General features: G+C 35.8%; 1 protein-coding gene across 7 annotated transcripts in view; it reads right to left on the bottom strand.

Annotated features, from left to right (window-relative positions):
- The window catches only part of INPP5F (inositol polyphosphate-5-phosphatase F), a 98224-nt gene that overhangs the window by 36040 nt on the left and 38982 nt on the right, over positions 1 to 23202 (bottom strand). For 6 of the 7 annotated variants that reach the window (XM_063102051.1, XM_063102052.1, XM_063102053.1 and 3 more), the window contains exon 3: positions 3630 to 3766. In XM_063102051.1, coding sequence (XP_062958121.1) covers positions 3630 to 3766 — 137 coding nt within the window. Of the gene's footprint in view, positions 1 to 1961; positions 1993 to 3629; positions 3767 to 23202 lie in introns of those variants that run through there. The other variant, XM_063102054.1, reaches the window with a different exon arrangement.

Below are 23202 nucleotides of genomic sequence, written 5' to 3'. Positions count from 1 at the left end.
CTTGTTTGCAAAATTGATCACAGCAGCATTATTCATAATAGCTAAAAGAATGGAAACAACTCAGATGTCCATCAACTAATGGATGGATAAATAAAATGTGGTATAACCATACAATGGAATTTGGCATAAAAAGGAAAAAAGTACTGTTATATGCTACAAAGTCAGAAGCCTTGAAAACATTATGCTAAGTAAAAGGAGTCAGTCACGAAAGGCCACATATTGTATGATTCCATTTATATGAGATGTCCAGAACAGACATATATAGAGACAGAAAGATTAGTAGTTGCCTAGGACTGGAGGAGCTGGGAATTGAACAGAAATACGGAGTGACTGTCAATGAGCACAGGGTTTTTTTCAGAGGGTGAAGTCATGTGACCTTTTTAGTATATTCACAGATTATATATTTAGTGTATTTTAGAGGGTGAAGTCATGTGACCTTTTTATATATTTATGTATAAAATGTTCTAAAATTGATTGTGGTGAAGGTCACATGACTCTGAATATACTAAAAGCCAATTATTATATACTTTAAATGGGTGAACTATATGATATGTGAATTATAAAAAATTTCACAAACAAATGAGGCACATATTTGAGGTAAAAATGCAATTGAGGCCAAAAAGTAGAAATTCTATTAATACAAAACTCTGAAATAAAATTGCTTTTGCTCCAATTACAGAAGACAAACCAGGCTTTACCAAATCTGAGAACAGTGACTATACTAAAGAGCTGGAGACTGCTACTGGAAAAAATAAAAGCAGTGGATTATTCAAAGTGATACCCAGGCAACCAAATTAGAAAGACATGCTAAGACAACATAAGAACTAGTTTTGTTTGACAGAGTCTTATGTGCATAAGGTATGTATGTTCATAAAAAATAATAGTTCAGTTAGGAAAAAAATATGCAAAAAAGCAAGACTTAAAAACTATTCTGAAAAATTTGAGAATATTGGTCTTCTGAAAAGCCTGGAGCAAATGGATATAACCATTAAAACTTACTAGAATATTCATAATGATTATTTCTAAGTAGTAGGATTTTTTTTCTTCTCCTTTACAATTTATTGTATAATCAGAAAAACATACCTTACAAAATGATTAAGCTCCTAAGAGCTCCTTTTAAATGGAGTTAAATGGAAATTAAGAACACCAAAGATTTAAATTAACATGTTAGAAGATAAGCAAGAAATCTGTGATTTTCAACATAACTATCTGCCCTTCCTATTATTCACTGTTGAAAAGCTCCTTTACCATAAAACTGGATTAAAAGGAGAGGGTAGGAGAGCAAGTGCAAATTTCTAAAGTTATAACCTCTTAACAGAAAAGTATTCACTCAAACTATTGTCTAAGGATATGGAAGTACTTTCTCGATAGTTACTTTTACCCCTAATTAGCAAGGGTCTTAACATATATTCAACTCTTAACGTGGGCCATAATCTTTGGCGCCCCTGATAAGTGCTGTAGGTTATACAGCCTAACAGCTGTAAAAATACTCAACTATGGCTTATGGGGGATATCTCATTTTCATTTTTATTTGAAGATAATATCTTTGCCTTAGACTATCGAGAAAGAAAAGGAAAAACCTAAAGAATAAAAAAATCCTTAAAGCTTTCATAATATTCACATTTTTCTGTTTAAAAGTTCCATGTAAATATTATTCTCTAAAGTTGTTTTGTTTTGTTTTCCAACCTATGCAATAGTCAGTTACTAGTCTCAAAAATGTTACAGATTGGTGGCCATAAAGGACATCAGAAAACGTCCCTGAAAAGTCCAACAAGAATCCCAACCTTCTCTGGATGAGGCAAGACATTTAAATTTCCCCAAGGCTGGGAGTGCCAAATATTCAAACTGCTGACTGGTGGGTAGACAAGGTGCTGGGTGAGCTGGTCCTCTGCTCTAAATCTAACTTCCAGAGACCCCAGATGTAATGCTCAAACCTGAGTGCCAGCCCAAGGGGTGCTCACCTCAAGGGAAAGGTCGTTGACAGCCAGCCATGCTGATCTCTCAATCTGTCAGCAAAGGCATCCAAAAGATACTGATGACAAATTTAATGGCTTAGAAAATTAATACAATTTTTGCTAGTCTGGCTGCTCTTCACTAAAATAAAAAGCAAATAAAAACTACAAACATCTGCTTTTAATAGGCCTAATTGCCACCTAAGATAACTGTGTCTTTATCAGTAATAGTGAATAGTGTTCTAGCACTAGTACCAATAAAAGGAGAATAAGAGTACGCTAATCTTTTTTTTATTCTGGTAACAAAAAGTTAATATAAAGGTCCTCTTAAATTCATTTTAATGTTGGTTTCTTAAAATTAGATTGTCAAACTTCCAGTGAAATCTGAAAAATAAAAATAGCCACACTTTTATTCTTTAAGCAGTTTTAATCCTGTCCCCAAACTTCCTCCCCAAAAATTCAGCATGGAAAAATATGTATTGAGTTGTGAGGCAGTGTGTGTTTTGTTATCTGTTACATTCTGTTCAGGTAATAGGGAGCAATGCGGCAGATACAGGACCAGACCGCCTGAGTCTAGGTCTGGACCCAATCATGTGCCAGCTACATGACTTAACCCTTGCCAAGCCTCCTTCCTTTATCTCTAACAGCATTCACCATATAGGGTGGTCCTAGGAACTAAAGATGACAATCTAGGTAATGTGCAGGGCCTGCCTGGCACATCACATAGTGAACAAAATAGGCTATGGCAGAGTGATGATAATCCCCAGCTGTCAAATCCCCACGCCAACAGCAGACATCATATAAATGCTTTTATGGGTTACTTCTAACAGGAGGCAGCACCTAGTGATGAACAACTAGACCCTAGACAATCTCATTATTTTGGCCTTGAGTTACTCTACTCTGGGGCTTGGTTTCTTCCCTGGAAAACAAAAAGATTGCACTAGATCAGCAGGTTTCTTTCTTTTAAAAAACTTTTTTTAATTACAAGAGTAATGTATGCTTAGAAAACTTTCAAGAAATGTAGATAAAAGAGGATTTAGTAAAAATTAAATCCTCTCCTTCTTGACTCCCATTTCCCCCAAATCAAGAGTTTTCAAACTATACTTTACAGAGCGCTAGGACTCCCTAGAAGCAGAAGACAGCCTCCCAGGAGAGGCCAAGTGGGCAGGGACCCAAAGATCTTCCTCAACACCACCTTAATCAAAGCAGCTCTGCTTTTGTGTCTTATATTCTGGATTTCACAGATTTTGAAGCAAGGGTTCAACTACTAAAATAAAGTTTGAAAACCACAGGATTAAATTATTTTAAAGATATTGTCCAAGGACCTCAGCCATGCCCCCCTGATGTCTGCACCCAGCACGGCAACTACCGAACCAGTACCAGAAGCCCCCTGGCCTCCCCTGTTGGAATGAGGGGAGGTTCCAAGGGCCTCGACCACACCCCACCTCCTTCCTCCTCCTCCCATTCTAACCCCCTATTTCCCCTCTCCCCCACCCCTCAACTGTTCTGCAACAATATCTTAGAATGTAAAAATAATAATAATAAATAAATAAAATTTTTTTTAAAGATATTATCCAGTTCTAAAAATGTATGTTTCTGGTCTATTGAACAAAATCCTCATATTTGCTATTATACTTATATTGGGTTTACATATAATTTCCTTTGATTTCACCTTACCTCTAGCTCAAGATCCTGAGGTTCCATTTCAGAAAGTGATAGCACAGTAATTTTGGTAATTTTACAGACTTCATGGTCTCCTGGGAGTTTGCCCACCAATGCTTTCTGCCGAATTAGAATAAGCCACCATGGAAGATCTGGAAGAGAGAAGTCATTTTGTAAATGCCTAGCATTTACAGAGTGCTAATGTCCTGGTGAGTTGAAAGTGCGTAAGCTAACAATGATAACCAGAAAAAAAAAAAAAAAAAAGTGTGCATCAGCTATAACCTTTTAAAGTAAAACACATGAAGACATAAAAATAACCCTTAAACGTGAAAAGATGTTCAATCTCACTCATAATTAGAGAAATGTAAATTAGAACAATGTTGTGATCCCATTTTCACCCATCAGATTTGGGACAGTTAAAAAGTATGACAACACATTTGCTGGCAAGACTGTGGGGTAACAGGTAGTATCATACAACAGCACTGGTGGGAGAACCAACAGACACAACTTATCCGGAGGGAAATTTAGCAATACCAAGCAATACAACATATGTACTTACCTTTTAACCCAGAAATAGAACCTGAAGATACACCTCAGCAACAAAATTATATACACTCAAGCCTATTCATTGCAGTTTATAATTGCAAAATATTGGAAACAACATAAATGCCCACACACAGGAGAGTGGTTAAATTAATTATGGCACATCCATGCAGTGAAGTGCTACACAGCTGTAAAGTGAATTAGAAGTGTTCTATGAACTGATAGGGAAAGGTTCTTAGATACATTAAGTACATAAATTGGATATATTAGTAATATGTATAATAAAGCTATATTATAATAATACATTACTAAGTCAAAGCACAAAAGAATATCTAGAGTGTGCTACCCTTCATGTAAGAAAGAAAATGAGAAGATAAATATATACACACACACACAGATGCTCCTTGACTTTCAATGGGGTTACATTCTAATAAACTCATCATACGTTGAAAATACTATAAGTTGAAAATGCATTTAATACACCCAACCTACCACACATGACTGCTTAGCCTAGCCTACCTTAAATGTGCTCAGAACACTTTCAGTACATATTCAATAAATTACATGAGGTATTCAACACTTTACTATAAAATAAGCTTCGTGTTAGATGATTTGGCCCAGCATTATAAAAGAATACCATCTTGCATGTTGTTAGTCTAAGAAAAGATCAAAATTCAGAATTCAAGCATGGCTTCTACTGAACATGTATCACTCTCACACTATCATAAAGTTGAAAAATCCTAAGTTGAACTATCGTAAGTTGGAGACCGTCTGAATATACAGTTGGATCCTTGAACAACATGGATTGAACTGCATGGGTTCACTTATTTATGGAAAAAAATGTGAGTACTGTAAATGTATTTTCTCTTCCTTAAAGATTTTCTTAACATTTTCTTTTCTCCAGTTTACTTTATTGTAAGAATACAGCATATAATACACATAACATGCAAAATATTTGTTAATAATCTGTTTATGTGATCAGTAGGGCGCCCAGGCAACAGCAGGCTGTTAGTAGTTATGTTTTTGGAGAGTCAAAAGTTACACACAGGTGCCCCTCACCCCCATGTTGTTCAAGGGTCAATTGTGGGGGGGAGGGGGCGGTGTATGTGTACATCTGCTCATTTGTACCAAAAAAAAAAAAGAGAGAGATAAATCAGAGTTGGTTTATCTACAGGTGGTAGGTATAAATGGGGTGGAAAGAAAGGGGTAATGAAAACAGGATAGAAGGCATGAGAGGAAATGTCAGTTCTCCTGGAAACTGGCTGGTCTCTGAGTATAGTTCTGACCTGTAGAACAATGGTAATGTTTCACATATCCCCCACAATAAATAAGTAGTTCAAATCAGCCAGAATGTGAGGGGAACTCACGACAAAATGCTAAAGGCAACTCTACTACAAATTGAAAATATAACCATACTGTAGGAGATAGAGAAGAAAAACTAACAATTTTAAAACAGTACTTTGTAAGAATAAAGAAAAAAAAAAAAAAAAAAAAACTATATACAATACCATACTCTGGTTGGAAAACAGTATTTCGTAATGATAGAGACAAAAAGGACTGCACACAATATTGTACTCTGGCTAGTAAGTTTACTTTTCAGAAGGGTTTGATTATGGAACTACTTTATGTGTACACTAGGACTGAGCAGAAAAGCAAACACTAAGGAGAATGAGGGGAAAATGGTAAAACAAACGAAAGAAACCTTTAACAAATACAAGAAAGAAGCAAATACTCATAGGCCCAATAGTTTTCTTTCCAATCCAAATTTCTACTTCACAACAGATTTTCAATTAAATAAGAAATAGTCTACAAAAGACAGCATAAGAAAGCAATTTTTCAGTTTACAAGATTATACACTAAAAACAAAAAACAAAAAAACTCTCCAATTACACCCCAAAAATCAAAATTATTGCAAGTGTTTCAGAAATTTCTTATTACAGAATAACAACATGACAGACGTATATTTCCCTTCTGAAAAAAAATATTTTAAAAAGAGATATACAGTATTTTAATTTTGCCAATTTTTCTCCCAAATATTAATCAACCATCATTTTAGGGAGAGTGCTTTGGAGATGTGCTTTAAGCATTTCATACATGCAAAAGTTTGTAAACATTTTATAATTCTTTATAAAGTAAGGTGGAAATATACTCCAATGTTTCAAGGCTTTTATAGGCCATTTCATTATTAGTTAAGAAATGCACTGGGAAATTCATCAAGCTTGGGTAGAAAACAACAAGCACCTAACACATAATAAATAAAGCACATAACACATAATAAACTATTGAATGTCAACAAATGTTGTTAAATACAATGAAATCCTTACAACAAGTCTCTTAACCTCACAGGAATAATTTCTATTTTACACTGAACAATTCAGAGTGTTTGCAGCTGATCACACAAGCCAACATTAGGAAGCCCTCTTTCTGGTTTAGGTCTTCATGCCCTGATTTAGTATGGATTCATGTCATACAGACATTGTGTTGTGATTTTAATAAATTATAGCTTTTAACAGATTTTTATAAATTTGTAATGACAACACAATGTGCATTACCATATATAAATACCTTTCCAATAATTTAACGGTATAAGTACCAAAAATATAAAAATTTTAACTTTCAAAGACAGAAGTTTTATATCATACACAAACTCACTTGGAAAACCAAAAGGCATCCTTTTCCCAACAAAAACATTGGTATTGCCAATATTTAAACTCAGCTTACAAACTCAAATACATTTTTAAATAAAATGCTTTTTTTTAGAGTTTAGTTAGCTACTCATACACAAAAATGTGAAAAATAAAGGTGCTTTTCTTAAAAAAAAAAAAAAAAAAAAGTAACGGGCTGGCCAGTTAGCTCAGCTGGTTAGAGTGTGGTGCTGATGACATCAAGGTCCAGGGTTTGATCCCTGTACTAGCCAGCCTCCAAACATGTAAATAAATAAATAAAATAAAATAAAAGAAGTTACAGACTGACATTCAATATGCCTTGCAGTTATGACAAAGATTAAACCTGAGAAAATATAATGTAAATGATCTCAAACAACAGAAAAAATTTTTTGTAAACAGTAGCCTTCCCTTTTCAGGGAGGCTACAAGTATGCTGAACTCTGAGGTCAGAATTCAGACTCAAATTTTAGCTCCAATCACTTATTTGTGATGTGTTTCACAGGGTAACACTCAACTGCTCCTGTTCTGTTTTCTCACCTGAAAAATGGGGTAAAGCTGCCTACTTCAGATGGTAGCTATTAGGACTAAATAATAATTTCTATAACTCATGTTATGATTCCTATCAGCTAATGTTTATTGAACAACTACTTTGAAGTATTACAAGGCAATTTACGTATATTTCTTAACATCAGAACACCCTGCTAACAGATGTCACTTCTACCCAACAGCTAAAAAACTAAAAATATTCAAATAAGCTGCCCGAAGCGATAGCACTAGACCGGTCAGATAGGATTTTTTTTTTTTAATTCCTATTTACAGACATTTTCAAACATACACGAAAGTAGAGGGAGCAATAAACCCAAATTCACCCCCCACCCAGGTCCAATAGTTATCACCGTATGACTTAGTCTTCTATAACATTCAACTTTTTCTTTTTTTTAAAATGAATCTGTACCTTTCTTTCCATTAAAAACAAAAATGCAAATCTGGAAAACAAAACAAAACAACCCACAGGCTTTGAGTTAAAGACCTGAGTTAGAATCCTATTTGATAATCTAGTTTCTTCAAGAAATAAATGACAAAAAAGATTTTTGATTCCAGCATTATAAAATGTATCAGTATTTTCTTTTCCAAGGAAATTTAAAGGAAAGTTGAGAGAAAATTCCAACCACCTATCATAACATTTTCCAAAGAGAAACTAAGGTAGATTACTTAGATAATAACTAGTAAATATCTATGTCCTTATAAATTTCATTCTTAGTTTAGATTTTTCTGTTTGATCTATGTGTGAGAACGAAAAACAGTAAGGAGGAAACTAACATTGGGTCCTTACTATGTGCTGGATACTTTCCATTTGCTAAACCTTAGCCTCATGGAAAAAACATGGACACTTGAGGCAATATACAGAAGGTAAAAGAATAGGTATACATAATGTGAAGAAATAAAGTCGTGTTATACACTTAAAAAAATCAAAAAAAAGACCCTGAGATGTTGATAATAATGACAGTCCACTGATGTGGGCAGATATAAATATAAACACTCAAAAAGCATTAATATAAGCCACTTCCATTTATAATAGAAAAAAAGTCCCATTAGCAACAAGAATGATAAAGTTTCCAGAAATAGCTCCATTAGAAATGTCTACTACCTATATGAAAAACACAATAAAACCTTCATTTAGAGCATAGAGAAGTTAGATAAATAGAAGATATGCCTGGATGGGTAGGCTCGGTATTTTAAAGCTGTTTGTATCTCTCTCAAATTAATCAAGAAATCTAATGTGATTTCACTCAAAACTGTAGTGGGATTATTAGGGAAATTATTTTAATCTATTTTAAATTTTACTTGAAAGAATAAATGTGTGAAAATACCCAGTAAAAATTTCAAAAAGAAACTGAGAAAGTACTTGCCTTCTCAGATAGCAAAATGTACTTTAAAACTATGGTAAGTAAAACAATGTGATACTGGTAAAGGAATGGATAAGTGAATCACTAGAGTAGAAGAGAGAAGCTAGACACAGACTTATGTATATATGGGCATCTAATAAATAATGATAAAGAGGAGGGAAAGGATGGTGAAATGATAAATGGAGTTGAAATAATGGGTTCTCTATATGGAAAAAAGTTACTGCACGTCATATACAAAAACTGATTATAGATGGGCTAACTGCTAAAAATATAAACAGAACAAAACAAAATATTAGTAAAAAATATAGGAGACTTTTTTTATAATCTTGGAGAAGGATGTTTGGAAGCATGACACATAATCTAGAAGTCACAAAATGGACAGATTAGATTACACAAAAATAAAACATATCTGGATGGTAAATGACACTGTAAACAAAATGAAAAGCAAATGACAGGAGATTATTTGCAACACATATGGCATGCTAAAAGTTAGTATTTATAACATACAAAGAGCTATACTGGGCTGGCCAGTTACCTCAGTTGGTTAGAGCGCAGTGTTCAAACACCAAGATTATGAGTTCGGATCCCCTGATATATTATATAATTATACTATCCCCTTATATATTATATAATTTCCAGCTGCCAATTAACAATCAATAAGAAAATGATAATGTCCCAATAGTAAAAAAGATACAAATCTGTACCTTATAGAAGGAGTACAGACAATAAACATAAAAAATGTAATTAAGTTTGGTAATAATCAAACGAATACAAATTAAAATAGAAAGATCACTTCTCTACTAGATTGTCAAAGAGAAACTTTTCGGTAAAGGTAAACAGAACCATAATACTCAGTGTTAGGGGCAGTGTGAGGCACTGGCAGCTGAAGTGAGTCATCCACTCATCTACTGTGGGGGGTAGTAAGTGCTCTGAGTTTTTGAATGTCAACTTGCCTAAGCATATATGAAAATGCAAATTGATATCTAATCTGTTCCTTTCTTAGAAATGTATTCTACAGAATTATTTGACAAGGTTAGAAATATACATACATAGATTTTTAGCAGCATTTGATACACAAGTGAATTTCTGATATCAAATAAGTTTTTAAAGATATAATGGGAGTGTAGTTATGCTAAGGAAGATACCTTATATTTAGAGATATAAACTAAAGTATTTGTGAATAAATATAGTATCTGGCATCCGCTTCGAAATAATTTAGCAGTTGGGACTATGGTTACATGGACAACCGTAGATGAAAAATGACTTTTTATAGCTGACTTTTCAGTGAGATCTACAAATTGTATTGGGTTGATATGCCTCATAAATGTTTTAATCTATAGTTCCTTCCTTATTGTTTTTAGTCTCACACATTGATCAAAGAGAAGAAAACTAAACTAAGAGTAAAACTGATAAGGAAAGAGATATCCACTAGATATAATCTAAATAATCTAACCTTAACGTCTCTTTTCTTTGGGAAATGGTACGATGATACATAGGTCAGAAGTCAAAGGCAAACTAGGAAAAAATATTTGCAGCCAAGGGACTAATATCCCTATCTTACAAAGAATTTCTAAATATTAAAAAAACAAAACCCCAGCAAGCCAACAGAAAATTGAACAAAAAAATGTGAACACACAGCTCAGAGGAAAGGAAACATAAATGTTTCCTTTGTAAAGATATGAAAAGATGCTCAGTTTCACTTAAAACAAGTGAAAAAGTACATTAAAACTATGCTGAGACACCACGGTTTATCCATTGCACAGAAAAAAATACAAAAATGTTATGATATATACTGTGAGTAAACAGACATTATTGGTGGGAATGTAAATTGGTAGAAATGAAGGAGACAACCAACCAAAATCACAATGCTCCTATCTTTTCACAAAATAATTCTAATTCTGGTCATTTATCCTACACATATACTTATAAATTAGGGAAGTTTCACAGTACGAGGTTATTCCCAACAGCATTGTTTATTACAGAGTAAAACTGGAAGTAGCCTAAAATTCTAATTTAAAAAAAAAGCTAAACAAATTATGGCACTTCCATACAAGGAAATATTATGCAGATTAAAAAAGCGAATTTAAAAATGAGTGAAAACCTTTTCTATGTACTATGACAGATCTCCAAGATATATTTTTAGGAGAAAAATGCAAGGTGCAGAAAAATGTGATAGATTTTATGCAGAAAATGGGGAATTTATGCATAATAACTGTATTTGTTTGTACATGCATCAAGAAACTCTGAAAGGATCCACAAGAAACTAATAATAATGGTGATAGGTTGAATGAAGCAGAGGAAATTGGGCAGTTAGGGACAGGAGAGTGTGGGAGACTTCTATTTACTACTTTTACTTTATTACTATTTTACTACTATTTACTTTATTAAACCACATGCATGTGCCACCTATGCAAAAAATTAAATTTAAAAAAATCTCCTTTTATGGAAATAAACCAAATGTCTATCAACAAATAAAAGAACAAACAAAATGTAGCATATCCATACAATGGGTTAATATTCATCTACAAAAAGGAATGGAGTACTGATACATGCTATGACATGGATAACCCTTAAGAACATTATGCTAAGTGAATGTAGCTGATCACAAAGGACCATAAATTGTATGATTCCATTTATATGAAATATTGGGAAAAGGGGAATACACAGAGACAGAAGATAGATATACGGTTGCTAGAAGCTAGAAGTAAGCTACTATTCCTAACGGGGAATGACTGCCAATTAAAAAGAAGTTTCATTTTGTGATGTTGAAAATGTTCTGGAATTAGATAGTGGTGATAGTTGCAAAAACTTGTGAATATAGTGCCAAAACCCACTGAATTGTACACTTTAAAAGGGTTAATTTTATGACATGTGAATTACATCTCAATTTTTAAAAAAAGCTTCTGAAGAAGAGAACTTGTTTGAATCCTACCTAATAAAGAGAATAACACACTAAAAAGTGTATTTTTTTTTGCCCAAAACAGATTTAGAACAGCCTATTAATTCTTGAAATGTATCAAACTAGTGAAAAGATGTAGCTGTCTGTAGTAGTGTCCAAAGAAATAATCAAAATTATCACAACAGAAAGAAAAGGAAAATCATGAATTGAACACTGAGCTATTTCCAGGCAAAACTTTCACTTTAGAAAACAAAAGACCTCATGAGAAATAATAGGAATCTCTCTTCCTATAATTATTTTGCCTTAAGTGAAACAAAACACACGACCATCACCACACAAAAGCCTAAGAAGTCCAGCAGGAACGTGCATGTTCAGTTTTACAGGGTTAAATGACCCCAAATATATTTTTTATATTTTGAGTTTTAAAACAAGACAAATGAAAAGTATAGCATCACTACTGGTTAGCAATCCCAGTATCCGTCATAATTTTATAATAAGATTTTTAAAAACATCAAAGCAGGCTTTTGTATTAATTTATATTACCCAAACACTGAGGTCATAGGTTTGGATCCCCATACTGACCAGCCATCAAACTGGCCAGCCACCAAAAACAAAAAATAAAAATAAAGGGCCAGATAGAAAATTTTATATTATCCACCAGGAAAAGAAACTTGGTTCAATCGAGGCTGCCAGGTTGAGAACAGGATATATAGTATAACAAAGAACCAAAAGATAATTTAATCTAGCAAGGTCTGATGGCATAAATATATTTTTTTCAACTTTTTAAGCATATTACAATGGGCGGGAGGGGGGAGTCAATTTTGTAACCCTGGTTCCTCCAGGAAAAGAAAGACAAGGAAACCTGACTTCCCCAGCAAGATAAGAAAACTGATTAGGAAGTGATTATCTTGAAAAGCATGACCAGTAGGGCAAGCTAAAACAATAGTCCTGGAAAAGATTCAATTGCTTGCTCTATGCAATAAGTGACTCAGTTAAAAGGAGATGAACAATTATAGGACAGATTTTCATTCAACTTCATTAAAAAAACGTTTTCTGGGCCGGCCACGCTTGGGAGTGCAGCGGCGCTCCCGAAGCAGGTTGGGATCCTATATAGGAATGTCCGGTGCGCTCACTGGCTGAGCGCTGTGCGGGCGACACCAAGCCAAGGGTTGCGATCCCCTTACCGGTCACCAAAAAAAAAAAAAAAAAAAACCGTTTTCTTCTGTATTAGTCAGGGTTCTCCAGAGAAACAGAAACAAGAGGATATAGAAGAGATTTATTATAGAAATTGCTCACATGATTATGGAAGCCAAGAAGTCCCATGACCTTCCATCTGCAAGCAAGAGAACCAGGAAAGCCACTGGTGTAATTCAGGCAAAGTCCAGGGGAGCCAATGGTATAAGTCCCAGCCCAAGTCTGAAGGCCTGAGATAGGGAGCTCCAAGGGCAGGAGAAGATGGATATCCATCTCAAACAGAGAATGAATTCACTTTTCTTCCACCTTTTTGTTCTATTCTGGCCCTCAATGGGTTAGATGATGCTCACCCACACTGATGAGGATGGATCTTCTTTACACAGGCTACTAACTTGAATGCTCATCTCTTCTAGAAACACCCTCACACACAGACCCAAAAATAACGTTCTACCAGCTATCTAGTCATCCCTTCCCTGTCAAGCTGACATGTAAAATTAACCATTCCATCTCCCTTCTCACGACAGCACCTCTAAAGAGTACTGCATCTATATATTTCTAGGTATGGCTATCCATCCTACTAACATATAGAAAAGATATGCATTTGGTCCAACAATGTGTACCAGCCAGCTGCCCCCCCACAAAAAAGGTGACCTAACAATGGCATATCCAGCAATGATTTTTATTTTTATTAACATTATTTATATAGGAAATATATGAATACATTTTTTAGAAGTTTAAACATTACAAATAAAACTAAAGTTCCCTTTGACTACTATCATTCACGCTATGGAATTTCTTTAAATCTAATCCAAACTCTACTTTGTTAGTTCCCTTCACATAAGGAGAACAGCAGAGATGAAGAGTAACTGGTTCCCATCCTTGGCATTAGTCCTTTCAATTTTACTCGAGAGCTAAAAATGACTTATGTTTGTATAATACAACCATAACTTAGTTTGCAGGTTCTATCTTCATGGCTTTTTTGGACACTTTCTGTCGGGTCCGCCACCGGCCAACCCGAACAGCCCTTAGCCTCGCTATCAGTCTGGTGGGTGAGCGAATTGCCCGGATTCCTCTTTCCGTTCGGTCCCCGTTGGAAGGAGACGGGGAAGAGAGCCGCGAAGAGAGGTGAGCACAGCCGCCAGCCCCAACCAGCCCATTAAAGGACATTCAGACGCAGCGGGGGTTCTGTCGTGCAGTTCCGTTTATTATCACACAAGCACTTGCTTCTAAAGGCAAATGGGCAAATGGGGAAGGGAGGTTTTTTACATCCTCCAATCAGCTTAAAGGTTAGGAGAGCATGCGTCCTGTCTCAGTGCCTAGCTATTGCAATCACGCCGTGTTCACCAGCGCGGAAGCGCATATTTGGCCAATGAGGGCTAAGGCAAGGTTCCCACAGACACTCCCACCCTACTTCCTCCAGGCGCCGTCTTAGGATGCCACGTTAACCCATAATGGCGCCACTTGTAATGTCACTTAAGGTGGCATTAGTTTTTTAAGGCCCAACAACTTTCCAATTTATCTCCTCTGTAAACATTCATGTTATAAACAAAGGTAAAAATGAAAGAAAGGTGTTTATTGATGATTCTCATGTGTTCACCTGCTTTAGCAGGTAATACTACAGACTATATCCTTGAGGACAAAGAGTTACCTCTCCTTCATCCACTTCTCCGGGAGCATCCACAGAGGAGAGGCTGGGAAATGGCAAAATGGGAGAGCACCCAGCTGCCTTAACACTCACACAGTGGTGTGGTTATGAATCCAGGAGCCGGTACAGAAGAATTTATCATTGTATCACTATGCCAATAAATACTAACCAAAAGACAGAGGTGGATACTATATACTCTAAAGTATTTTGTAAGATAATATTGAAATACAAATATTTAAATTCTTGAAGAGTTTCTGCAGATTATGCCTCAAGGAGCCACAGAAGAGTCTCTATATTTGCATCAGATATGTCCAAGGATGGAGACATGTTGGTAAAGAAAGAAAAAGAGAATTAAGAAAGGGGATTATAGTCTGCTAACCCTTTCTTCTCTGTCAAATTGCCAATAAGAACACTTAACGTGTTTCTCTGTCATTTCAAATTAACAGTATAAACTAAAAAGGTAAGCCAATTACTCATATTTTGAGGTTATGCTTAGGTGGATACAAATTCTAGGTTGTTACATCTTTCTGGTGACTTGAACCTTTTATTATTTTTGAAACATTTTTCTCTCTATGCTTCTTGACTTAAAGTAATTTTCATATTAGCAATAGTTACATACATCACTTTTCACTAAGTTAATGTTTACACATTTTATCTTTTTTCTATCCTTTTAACTTTTCCGTATACATACATGAAAGTAGCATGAAAATCTATGGTTTTTAATTGGAGTATTAAGTATTCATATGGAATGTAATTACTGATATATTTAGGAATCAGTCTACCATCTATCTTACTATTTGCCCCACTTGTTCCATATGTACCTTTTCTTGCCTTCTTTTGGATTTTTTTAAACACTATTCCATTTTTCCCCTTTATTAAGCTTCTAACAATTTTTATTATTCTGTTGTTGCTTAAATTGTAGGGGATAATAACGTAAACCCTAACTTATAAAAGCCTAATGTAAATTTGAAATTTTACCAGCTCCTGGACAGTAAAAGGTCAGAATACCAAACCCTTTTAACTTGCTATTGTTACTATGACTGGTAAGTATTTTAACTCTACATTAAATTTAAATACCATATGAAGCCAAATTCATTTAAATTTATCAACTTATTTCTCCTTTCCACTGATCTTCATTCCTTCCTACATCTCCATGCTTCCATCTGGAATCATTTTCCTTTTATCTAAAGAACTCTCTTGAGTATTTTTTTTAATGCAGAGACTGCTGGTGACAAATTCAGTTTTTGTCTCAAAATGACTTTGTTTTCCTTAATTTTTGAAGGTATAAAATTCTAGACAGACACTTTGAAGATGTTACTCAATTGTCTCCTGGCTTCCATTCTTACTATCAAGGCTTACCACATGCCCTTTAATTTAATGTGTATTTTTTCTTTGGCTGTTTTTAGGATATGCTCTTTGTCTTTAGTTTTCATCAGTTTTATTATAAGGTACCTAAGTGTGGTTTTCTTTATTTTTTCCCATTGGGGTTCAAAGTACCTCTTGAATCTGTGTCTTGTATTTATAGTTGGTTTTGGAATATTCTTGGCCATTATCTCATCAATACTGCTAGTCTTTGTCCGAAACAGAGCCTATAACTAGTTTTTTTATCTCATTTTTTAAAATGTGTGAAGAATCTTTAAATGACCCTGTGATGGTTAATTTGATGTGTCAACTTGACTGGGATAAGGGATGCCAAGAGAACTGCTAAAACATTATTTCTGGGTGTGTGTGTAAGGGTGTTTCCTGAAGAGACTAGCATTTCAATTGGTATACTGAATAAAGATCGCCCTCACCAATGTGTGTGGGCATCATACAATTCACTGAGGGCCAGAATAAAACAAAAAGGCAGAGGAACAGTTAATTTGCTCTCTGTTTGAGCTGAGACATCATGGATGTTCTCCTGCCCTAGGAAATCAATGCTCCTGGTCCTTGGGCCTTTGGATTAGGACCAGACTTACACCATTGGATCCCCAAGTTCTTAGGCCTTTGGAACTAAACCATCAGCTTTCCTTGTTTTCCAGCTTGCAGGTAGGAGATTGTGGGGCTTGTCAGCTTCCATAATGATGTGAGCCAAACCCTCATAATAAATCTCTTTCTACATGTCTGTAGGCATACCTCAGAAATATTGCATGTTTGGTTCTAGACCACCACAATAAAGCAAGTCACAATTTTTTTGATTTCCCAGTACGTATAAAGTTATGTTTATACTATACTGTAGCCTGCAAACAATGTATAAATCTTAATTTAAAAATACTTTATTGCTAAAAAATGCTAACGATCACCTGAGCCCTCAGCAAGTTGTAATCTTTTTGCTGGTGGAGTGTCTTGACTTGATTGATGTTGATGGCTACTGACCAGGGTGTTGGGTGGCTGCTGAAGGTTAGGGTAGTTGTGGCAATGTTTTAAAATAAGACAACAATGAAATCTGCTGCATCCATTGACTCTTCCTTTCATGAAAGATTTCTCTGTAGTATGCGATGCCGTTTGATAACATTTTACCCACAGTAGAACTTCTTTCAAAATTGGAGTCAATCCTATCAAATCCTACCACTGCTTTGTCAACTAAGTTTATGTAATATTCTAAATCCTTTGTTGTCATTTCAACAATGTCCATAGCATCTTTACCAAGACTAGATTCCATTTCAAAAAAGTACTCTCTTTGCTCATCCATAAGAAGCAACTCCTCATCTGTGATTGCAGTAATTTGGTCACATCTTCAGGCTCCACTTCTAATTCTAGTTCTCTTGTTAGTTCCACCACATTTGTAGTTACTTCCTCCACTGAAGACTTGAACCCTCAAAGTCATCCATGAGGGTTGGGATCATATTCTTCCAAACTCCTGTTGATGTTGATACTTTGATCTCCTCCCATGAATCATAAAAGTTCTTAACAGCATTTAGAATGGTGGCTCCTCTTCAGAAGATTTTCAATTTACTTTGCCCAGATTCATCAGAGGAATCACTATCTCTGGCAGCTATTGCCTTATAAAACATATTTCTTAAACAGTAAGACCTGAAAGTCAAAATTACTCTTGATCCACAAGCTGCAGAATGGATGTTGTGTTAGTACACATGAAAACAGCATTAATCTCCTTGTAAATCTCCATCAGAGCTCCTAGGTGACCAGACACACTGTCAAGGAGCACTAATATTTTGAAAGAAATCTTTTTTTCTGAGTAGCAGTTCTCAACAGTGGGCTTAAAATATTTAGTAAAAATGTGATAAACAGATGTGCTATCATCCTGGCTTTACTGCTCCGTTTATAATGCACAAGCAGAGTAGATTTAGCATAAATCTCAAGGGCCTTGGGGGAATAGTAAATAAGCACTGGCTTCAACTTACGGTCACTAGCCCCTATCAAGAGAATCAGCCTGTCCTTTGAAGCTTTGAATACAGGTATTGACTTTTTTCTAGCTATAAAAGGCATAGATGGCATCTTCTTTCCTATTTTCTGCATTGAAAATCTGTTGTTTATTGTTGCCACCTTCATCTGTTATCTCAGTCAGATCTTCTGAATCACGTGCTGCATCCTCTACAGCAGCATGTGCTCCTTTCACCTGCACTTTTATGTTATGATGATGGCTTCTTTCCTTAAACCTCATGAACCAACCTCTGCTAGCTTCAAACTTTTCTTCTGCAGCTTCTTCCCTTCTCTATCCCTTCACAGAATTGAAGAGACCCGGGGCCCTGCTCTGGATTATGCTTTGGCTTAAGAGAATGTTGTGGCTGGTTTGATCTTCTATCTAGACCATTAACACTTTCTCCATATCAGCAATAAAGATGTTTTTGCTTTCTTATCATTCCTGTGTTCACTTTTAATTTTAAAACACTTAATTTCCTTCAAGGACTTTTCCTTTGTATTCACAACTTGGCTGTTTGGAACAAGAGGCCTTGCTTTTGGCCTTTCTCAGCTTTCACCAAACCTTCCTCATTAAGCTTAATCATTTCTAGCTAAAGTGAGAGATGTGAGGAGAGTGAGGTCATCCAGATGGCAGAATAGACAACTCCCGGTGTTGATCCCCACTACAGGTGACCAACATTCAACTATTAAAAAGCAAAGACTGCCAACCTGGGACTGCTGGAGCTGAGGGAAAAATAACCCGTGGAGTTAATGAAGGCATAAAAAACCACAGTGAGAGGGTGTAGGGACAGCACCAGTCGTTCTGAGCCCTGGCCACCTCTGAGCCAGACTGATACGGAGGCAGGGAGTAGTAGCTGCATGTGGATTGAAGCCAAAAGAGCCACAGTGGCATCCTCTGTGTAATCCTGCCAGGAGCCTGCAGGGGAGAGGAGCGTTTCGGAAAACCAAACCAGCCCACAGACCATAAACACCATCGGCAGGATTCCCCTGGGCCCATACAGGAGCAAGCAGCCACAACCAACTGGAAAGAGGAGCCACTCAGAGGCTGCTGAGTTATCATGAAGGAAGCGTACATGGCCTGCCCCATGGGAAGCAGTTGGAGTGTGCAGAAAGGCTGGCCCACCAGGGGAACACTGGACCAGCATAGGTAGCTGGACTCGGGAAAGTGGTCAGGGCGATAGAACTGCAGGGCACTCAATCTGCAGGAAAGACTCAGTCCTGGGCTGAAATATCCACACAGTCCAGACCCAGAAGGATTAACGATTAAAGTCTTCCCCAGAGAACTGACAGCAAAGCAGCAATTTAGCTCAAGGACAGAGCTCAAGTCCTGGTCCCCAAAGGAAGTTCTCCCAACTAGGGAACTAACCACAAGACAGCACATTACTTCCAATGCAGAGTCTAAGTGGTGGTGGTAGCTATTAATCCAGCACAGAACAAGAGGAAATTTTTAAAAGGGGGGTGGGGGGCCCGGCCCATGGCTCACTCAGGAGAGCATGGTGTTGATAACACCAAGGCCACAGGTTCGGATCCCTATATAGGGATGGCCGGTTAGCTCATTAGGGAGAGCGTGGTGCTGACAACACCAAGTCAAGTATTATGATCCCCTTACCAGTCATCTTTTTAAAAAAAAGAATTTTTAATATAATTAATTAATTGATTAATTAAATACAAAACCCAGACCAGAGACAAAGCTCTGATATAAACCAGAAAAGGTATAACACCACCAAAGAACACCAAAACCCTAAAAGAGGTAGCAGTTTCCATAAATGACCAGTTATCAACATAAAAACACAAAGATAAAGAAAGATAAATATGTCACCATCAAAGGAAGTAGACAAAGCACCAGCAATGGATGCAGAGAAACAGCAGATCTATAAAATGTGTGACAGAGAATTCAGAATAACTATCTTAAGGATGTTCAGGGAGTCACAAGAAAATACAGATAGAACATTAAATGATATCTGGAAAAAAATTTGGAAGGATGAGAAACTTGACCAAGGAATAGAATTAAAAAAAAAAAAAAAGGAAATTCTAGAAATAAAGAATACATTATCTGAACTGAAAAACTTGATAGAAAGCTTTAACAGCAGGCTTAAACAGAGAAAAGAATCAGTGAGCTCAAAAATAAAACACATGAAATTATCCAGTCAGAGGAGTAAAAAGAAAAAAAATGACACAGAAATACAGAAAATATGGACTTCCTCAAGTGAAATAACCTCCACATAATTGGCAACCCAAATGATGAGGAAAAGGGAGAGACTTAGGAAGCATATTGAAGGAAATGACGACTGAAAATGTCCCAAGTATGGAGCAAGATCACAGAATCCAGATACAGGGATCTCAGAAGTCACCAACAAATTCAATCCAAAGAGGAACACCCCAAGACACATCATTATCAAATTACTGAAAACCAAAGACAGAATACTGAAAGCAGCAAAAGAAACAAATAACACTCAATGGAACCCCAATACATCCCTCAGTGGATTTCTCAGTATGAGCCTTACAGGCCAGAAGAAAACAGGATGATATATTCAAAGTGCTGAAGGAAAAAGACTGTCAGCCAAGAATTCTACATCCAGCAAAACTAACCTTCAAATATGGAGGAGAAATAAAATCTCTCCCCGACAAACAAAAACTAAGGGAATACATCAACACTAAACCTGCCTTACAAGAAATTCTAAAGGGAGCTCTTCAATCTGAAAGAAAATGATGCTAAAGAGTAGCAAAAAAAGGGCCGACCCCGTGGCTCACTCGGGAGAGTGCAGCGCTAGGAGCGCAGCAGCGCTCCCGCCGCAGGTTCGGATCCTATATAGGGATGGCCGGTTCGCTCACTGGCTGAGCGCAGTCACAAAAGAGGACCAAAAAAAAAGAGGAGCAAAAAAATACATGAAGGTACATAACTCATTAGTAAAGTGAATGCACAGACAACCTCACAATACTCCAATGCTGTAAGGGTGATAAATAAATCACTTATATCTTTAGTATAAAGTCTAAAGGACAAATCTAACAAGGCAATAACATATACAACCATGTAAGAGACAGACAATATTAAAAGATGTAACTTGGAACAACAAAATGTCAAAAAAAAAAAGGAAAAACGGATCTACAAAACCAGAAGGAAAAAAAAAAAGCAAAATGGCAGTAAGGAGTCCCTGTATATCAATAATAACCCTAAATGCAAATGGATTAAATACTCCATTTAAAAGACAGAGTGGCTGAACGGATTATAAAAAAAGAACCATCAATATGTTGCCTACAAGAAACAACCAATAAAGACACACACCAGCTGAAAGTGATTAGATTAGATAGGCTATGATGGTGCCTGTATTTTGGAAGTACATAACTTATTTAGTTTCACGTTTGCATCTGGAGAGCAATTTGCCTCTGGATGAAGCATAGCTTGAATCTCATGCGTATCTAATTTAGATGATATTTAAACTTCAGAGTTGAAGCTGGAATGAGTTAAAACTTTTGGGGCTGTTGGTTAAGACTTGACTTAAGTTAAGGCTTTTGGGATTTATATTGCATGTAAGAAAGACATGAATTTTGGAGGTTCAGGGGCAGAATACTACATGCTAAATATTTATGTCTCCCCCCAAATTGGTATGTTGAAATCCAAGCCCCAATGTGATGGTATTAGAAGGTGAGGCCTTTGGTAGGTGATTAGGTTATAAGGGCTCTACCCTCATGAATGGGATTAGCGCCCTTATAAAAGAGACCCAGAAGAGCTCCCTCACCCCTTCTATCTTGTGAGGACTCAGTGAGAAGAGGCCATCCATGAACCAGGAAGCAGGCCTTCACCAGACACCAAATCTGCCAGTGCTCTGATCTTGGACTTCCCAGCTTCTAGAATAGAGAAAAATAAATTTCTATTGTTTATAAGCCACCCAGTCTACGGTATCCTGTTATAACAGCCTGAATGGACTAAGACAGAAATATTGTATACTATTATATTAACACACTACACATTCTAAGAGACTCTAATAATTGGGATAATATCTTCCTAGCTTATCCCAAAACAAATCATGTTCCAATTAAAAGGATTCTACATTTTTCTACAAATCTTTGGTAAGAATTTAAATTCAGGACTAAGTGTGCATAAAACCTACCTCACTGATACCTGTTGTGTAAGCTATTAATTGGCCATTTAGTACTTTTAAATGAATATAAGCATGAGTCTATAAAGTAGACTTTATGTAAAGTTATGCATTAATTTAAATTTCTACTAAATATATGATTCACAGTATGTGTAACAATATTTTTGTTTTATATTTAAAGCCATTTCTATTTGTTTAAGCTTCTTTAGAGAAATGCTTTTTTTGCCTAATGGAAATAGAGCACCACATATCCCTGAATATATTTCAAGGAGCACCAAACATCAAACAAATGGAATAACAAGTAATATTACCACCATACCAGTGCTAGATTTTTCTACGTCAAGTTCCCAGTAGCTGAAAGTACATCATATTGGGCTTCTAATGCTTCAGTGACTAAAGGACTAATTTCTAATTCGTTCATCTTCCAAACATAGTAACTAATCAATGTTTCTTGACTGGTTGCTCTGTAGTTTACTAAAGTTTCCTAGGTCTGGATTTATAGAAAATTGATAATGACTCATAAGGACAGTATCTAGGACAAAAGACATTTTGAATAGGCTCTATTTCAAAAGTACCAAATGGTGCAATTAGAAGCACATTCGGCTTAGCCTGTGAAGCTTAGGACTAAATTTAAATCCCTAATAAAGATATGTCATAAAATAAAATATCCTATTATACTCTATAAAAATATAAACTCTTTTGTATCTATAAAAAAAATAGAAAAGTCTTAGAACACTAGAAAAGTCTAATGTGTAAAGTACCATTGGGCAAAATGGTTTTCTATCTAAAGATACATTTTCCAGATTACTATAGCTATCTCCCTAAAGTACTAAGATGTTTTCTTATACTTTTATTGAAAACTTTAATATATTACATATTTTCCTAACTATTAAGCCTCAACATATTAAAGATAATAGGGATTTTTATTTGTGACACATTTATTATCATGAAGACAAATTATTGCTTTGAAAAATAGTTTAAGAATGCTTCAAGGTTGAAGGTGATTGGCCCCTACACAAAGGGACCTGAGCCTGTGGGCTGTAAAAATACTGGATAACTAAGTCAATTAAATAACCTTCATTTCTGCTCTTGATGGCTGTTACTGGCCATCATGAGAATTTACCATGTTTATCAAGAATCTCCTTTCTTAAACACAATTAGCCCTGATAATAATTTGATTGGAATTATTTCAAAATGTTCAATAAGAGAAAGGTCCAAAAGTAATATAAAGAAAGAAATAAACAGAGAAAAACCTTCATAGGTGGCCCATACGGTCAT

Source organism: Cynocephalus volans, chromosome 7 (genome assembly GCF_027409185.1).
Source record: "Cynocephalus volans isolate mCynVol1 chromosome 7, mCynVol1.pri, whole genome shotgun sequence".
NCBI lineage: Eukaryota > Metazoa > Chordata > Mammalia > Dermoptera > Cynocephalidae > Cynocephalus > Cynocephalus volans.
Note: the sequence above shows the minus strand (reverse complement) of the source record. Positions and strands in the feature narration are given on the sequence as shown.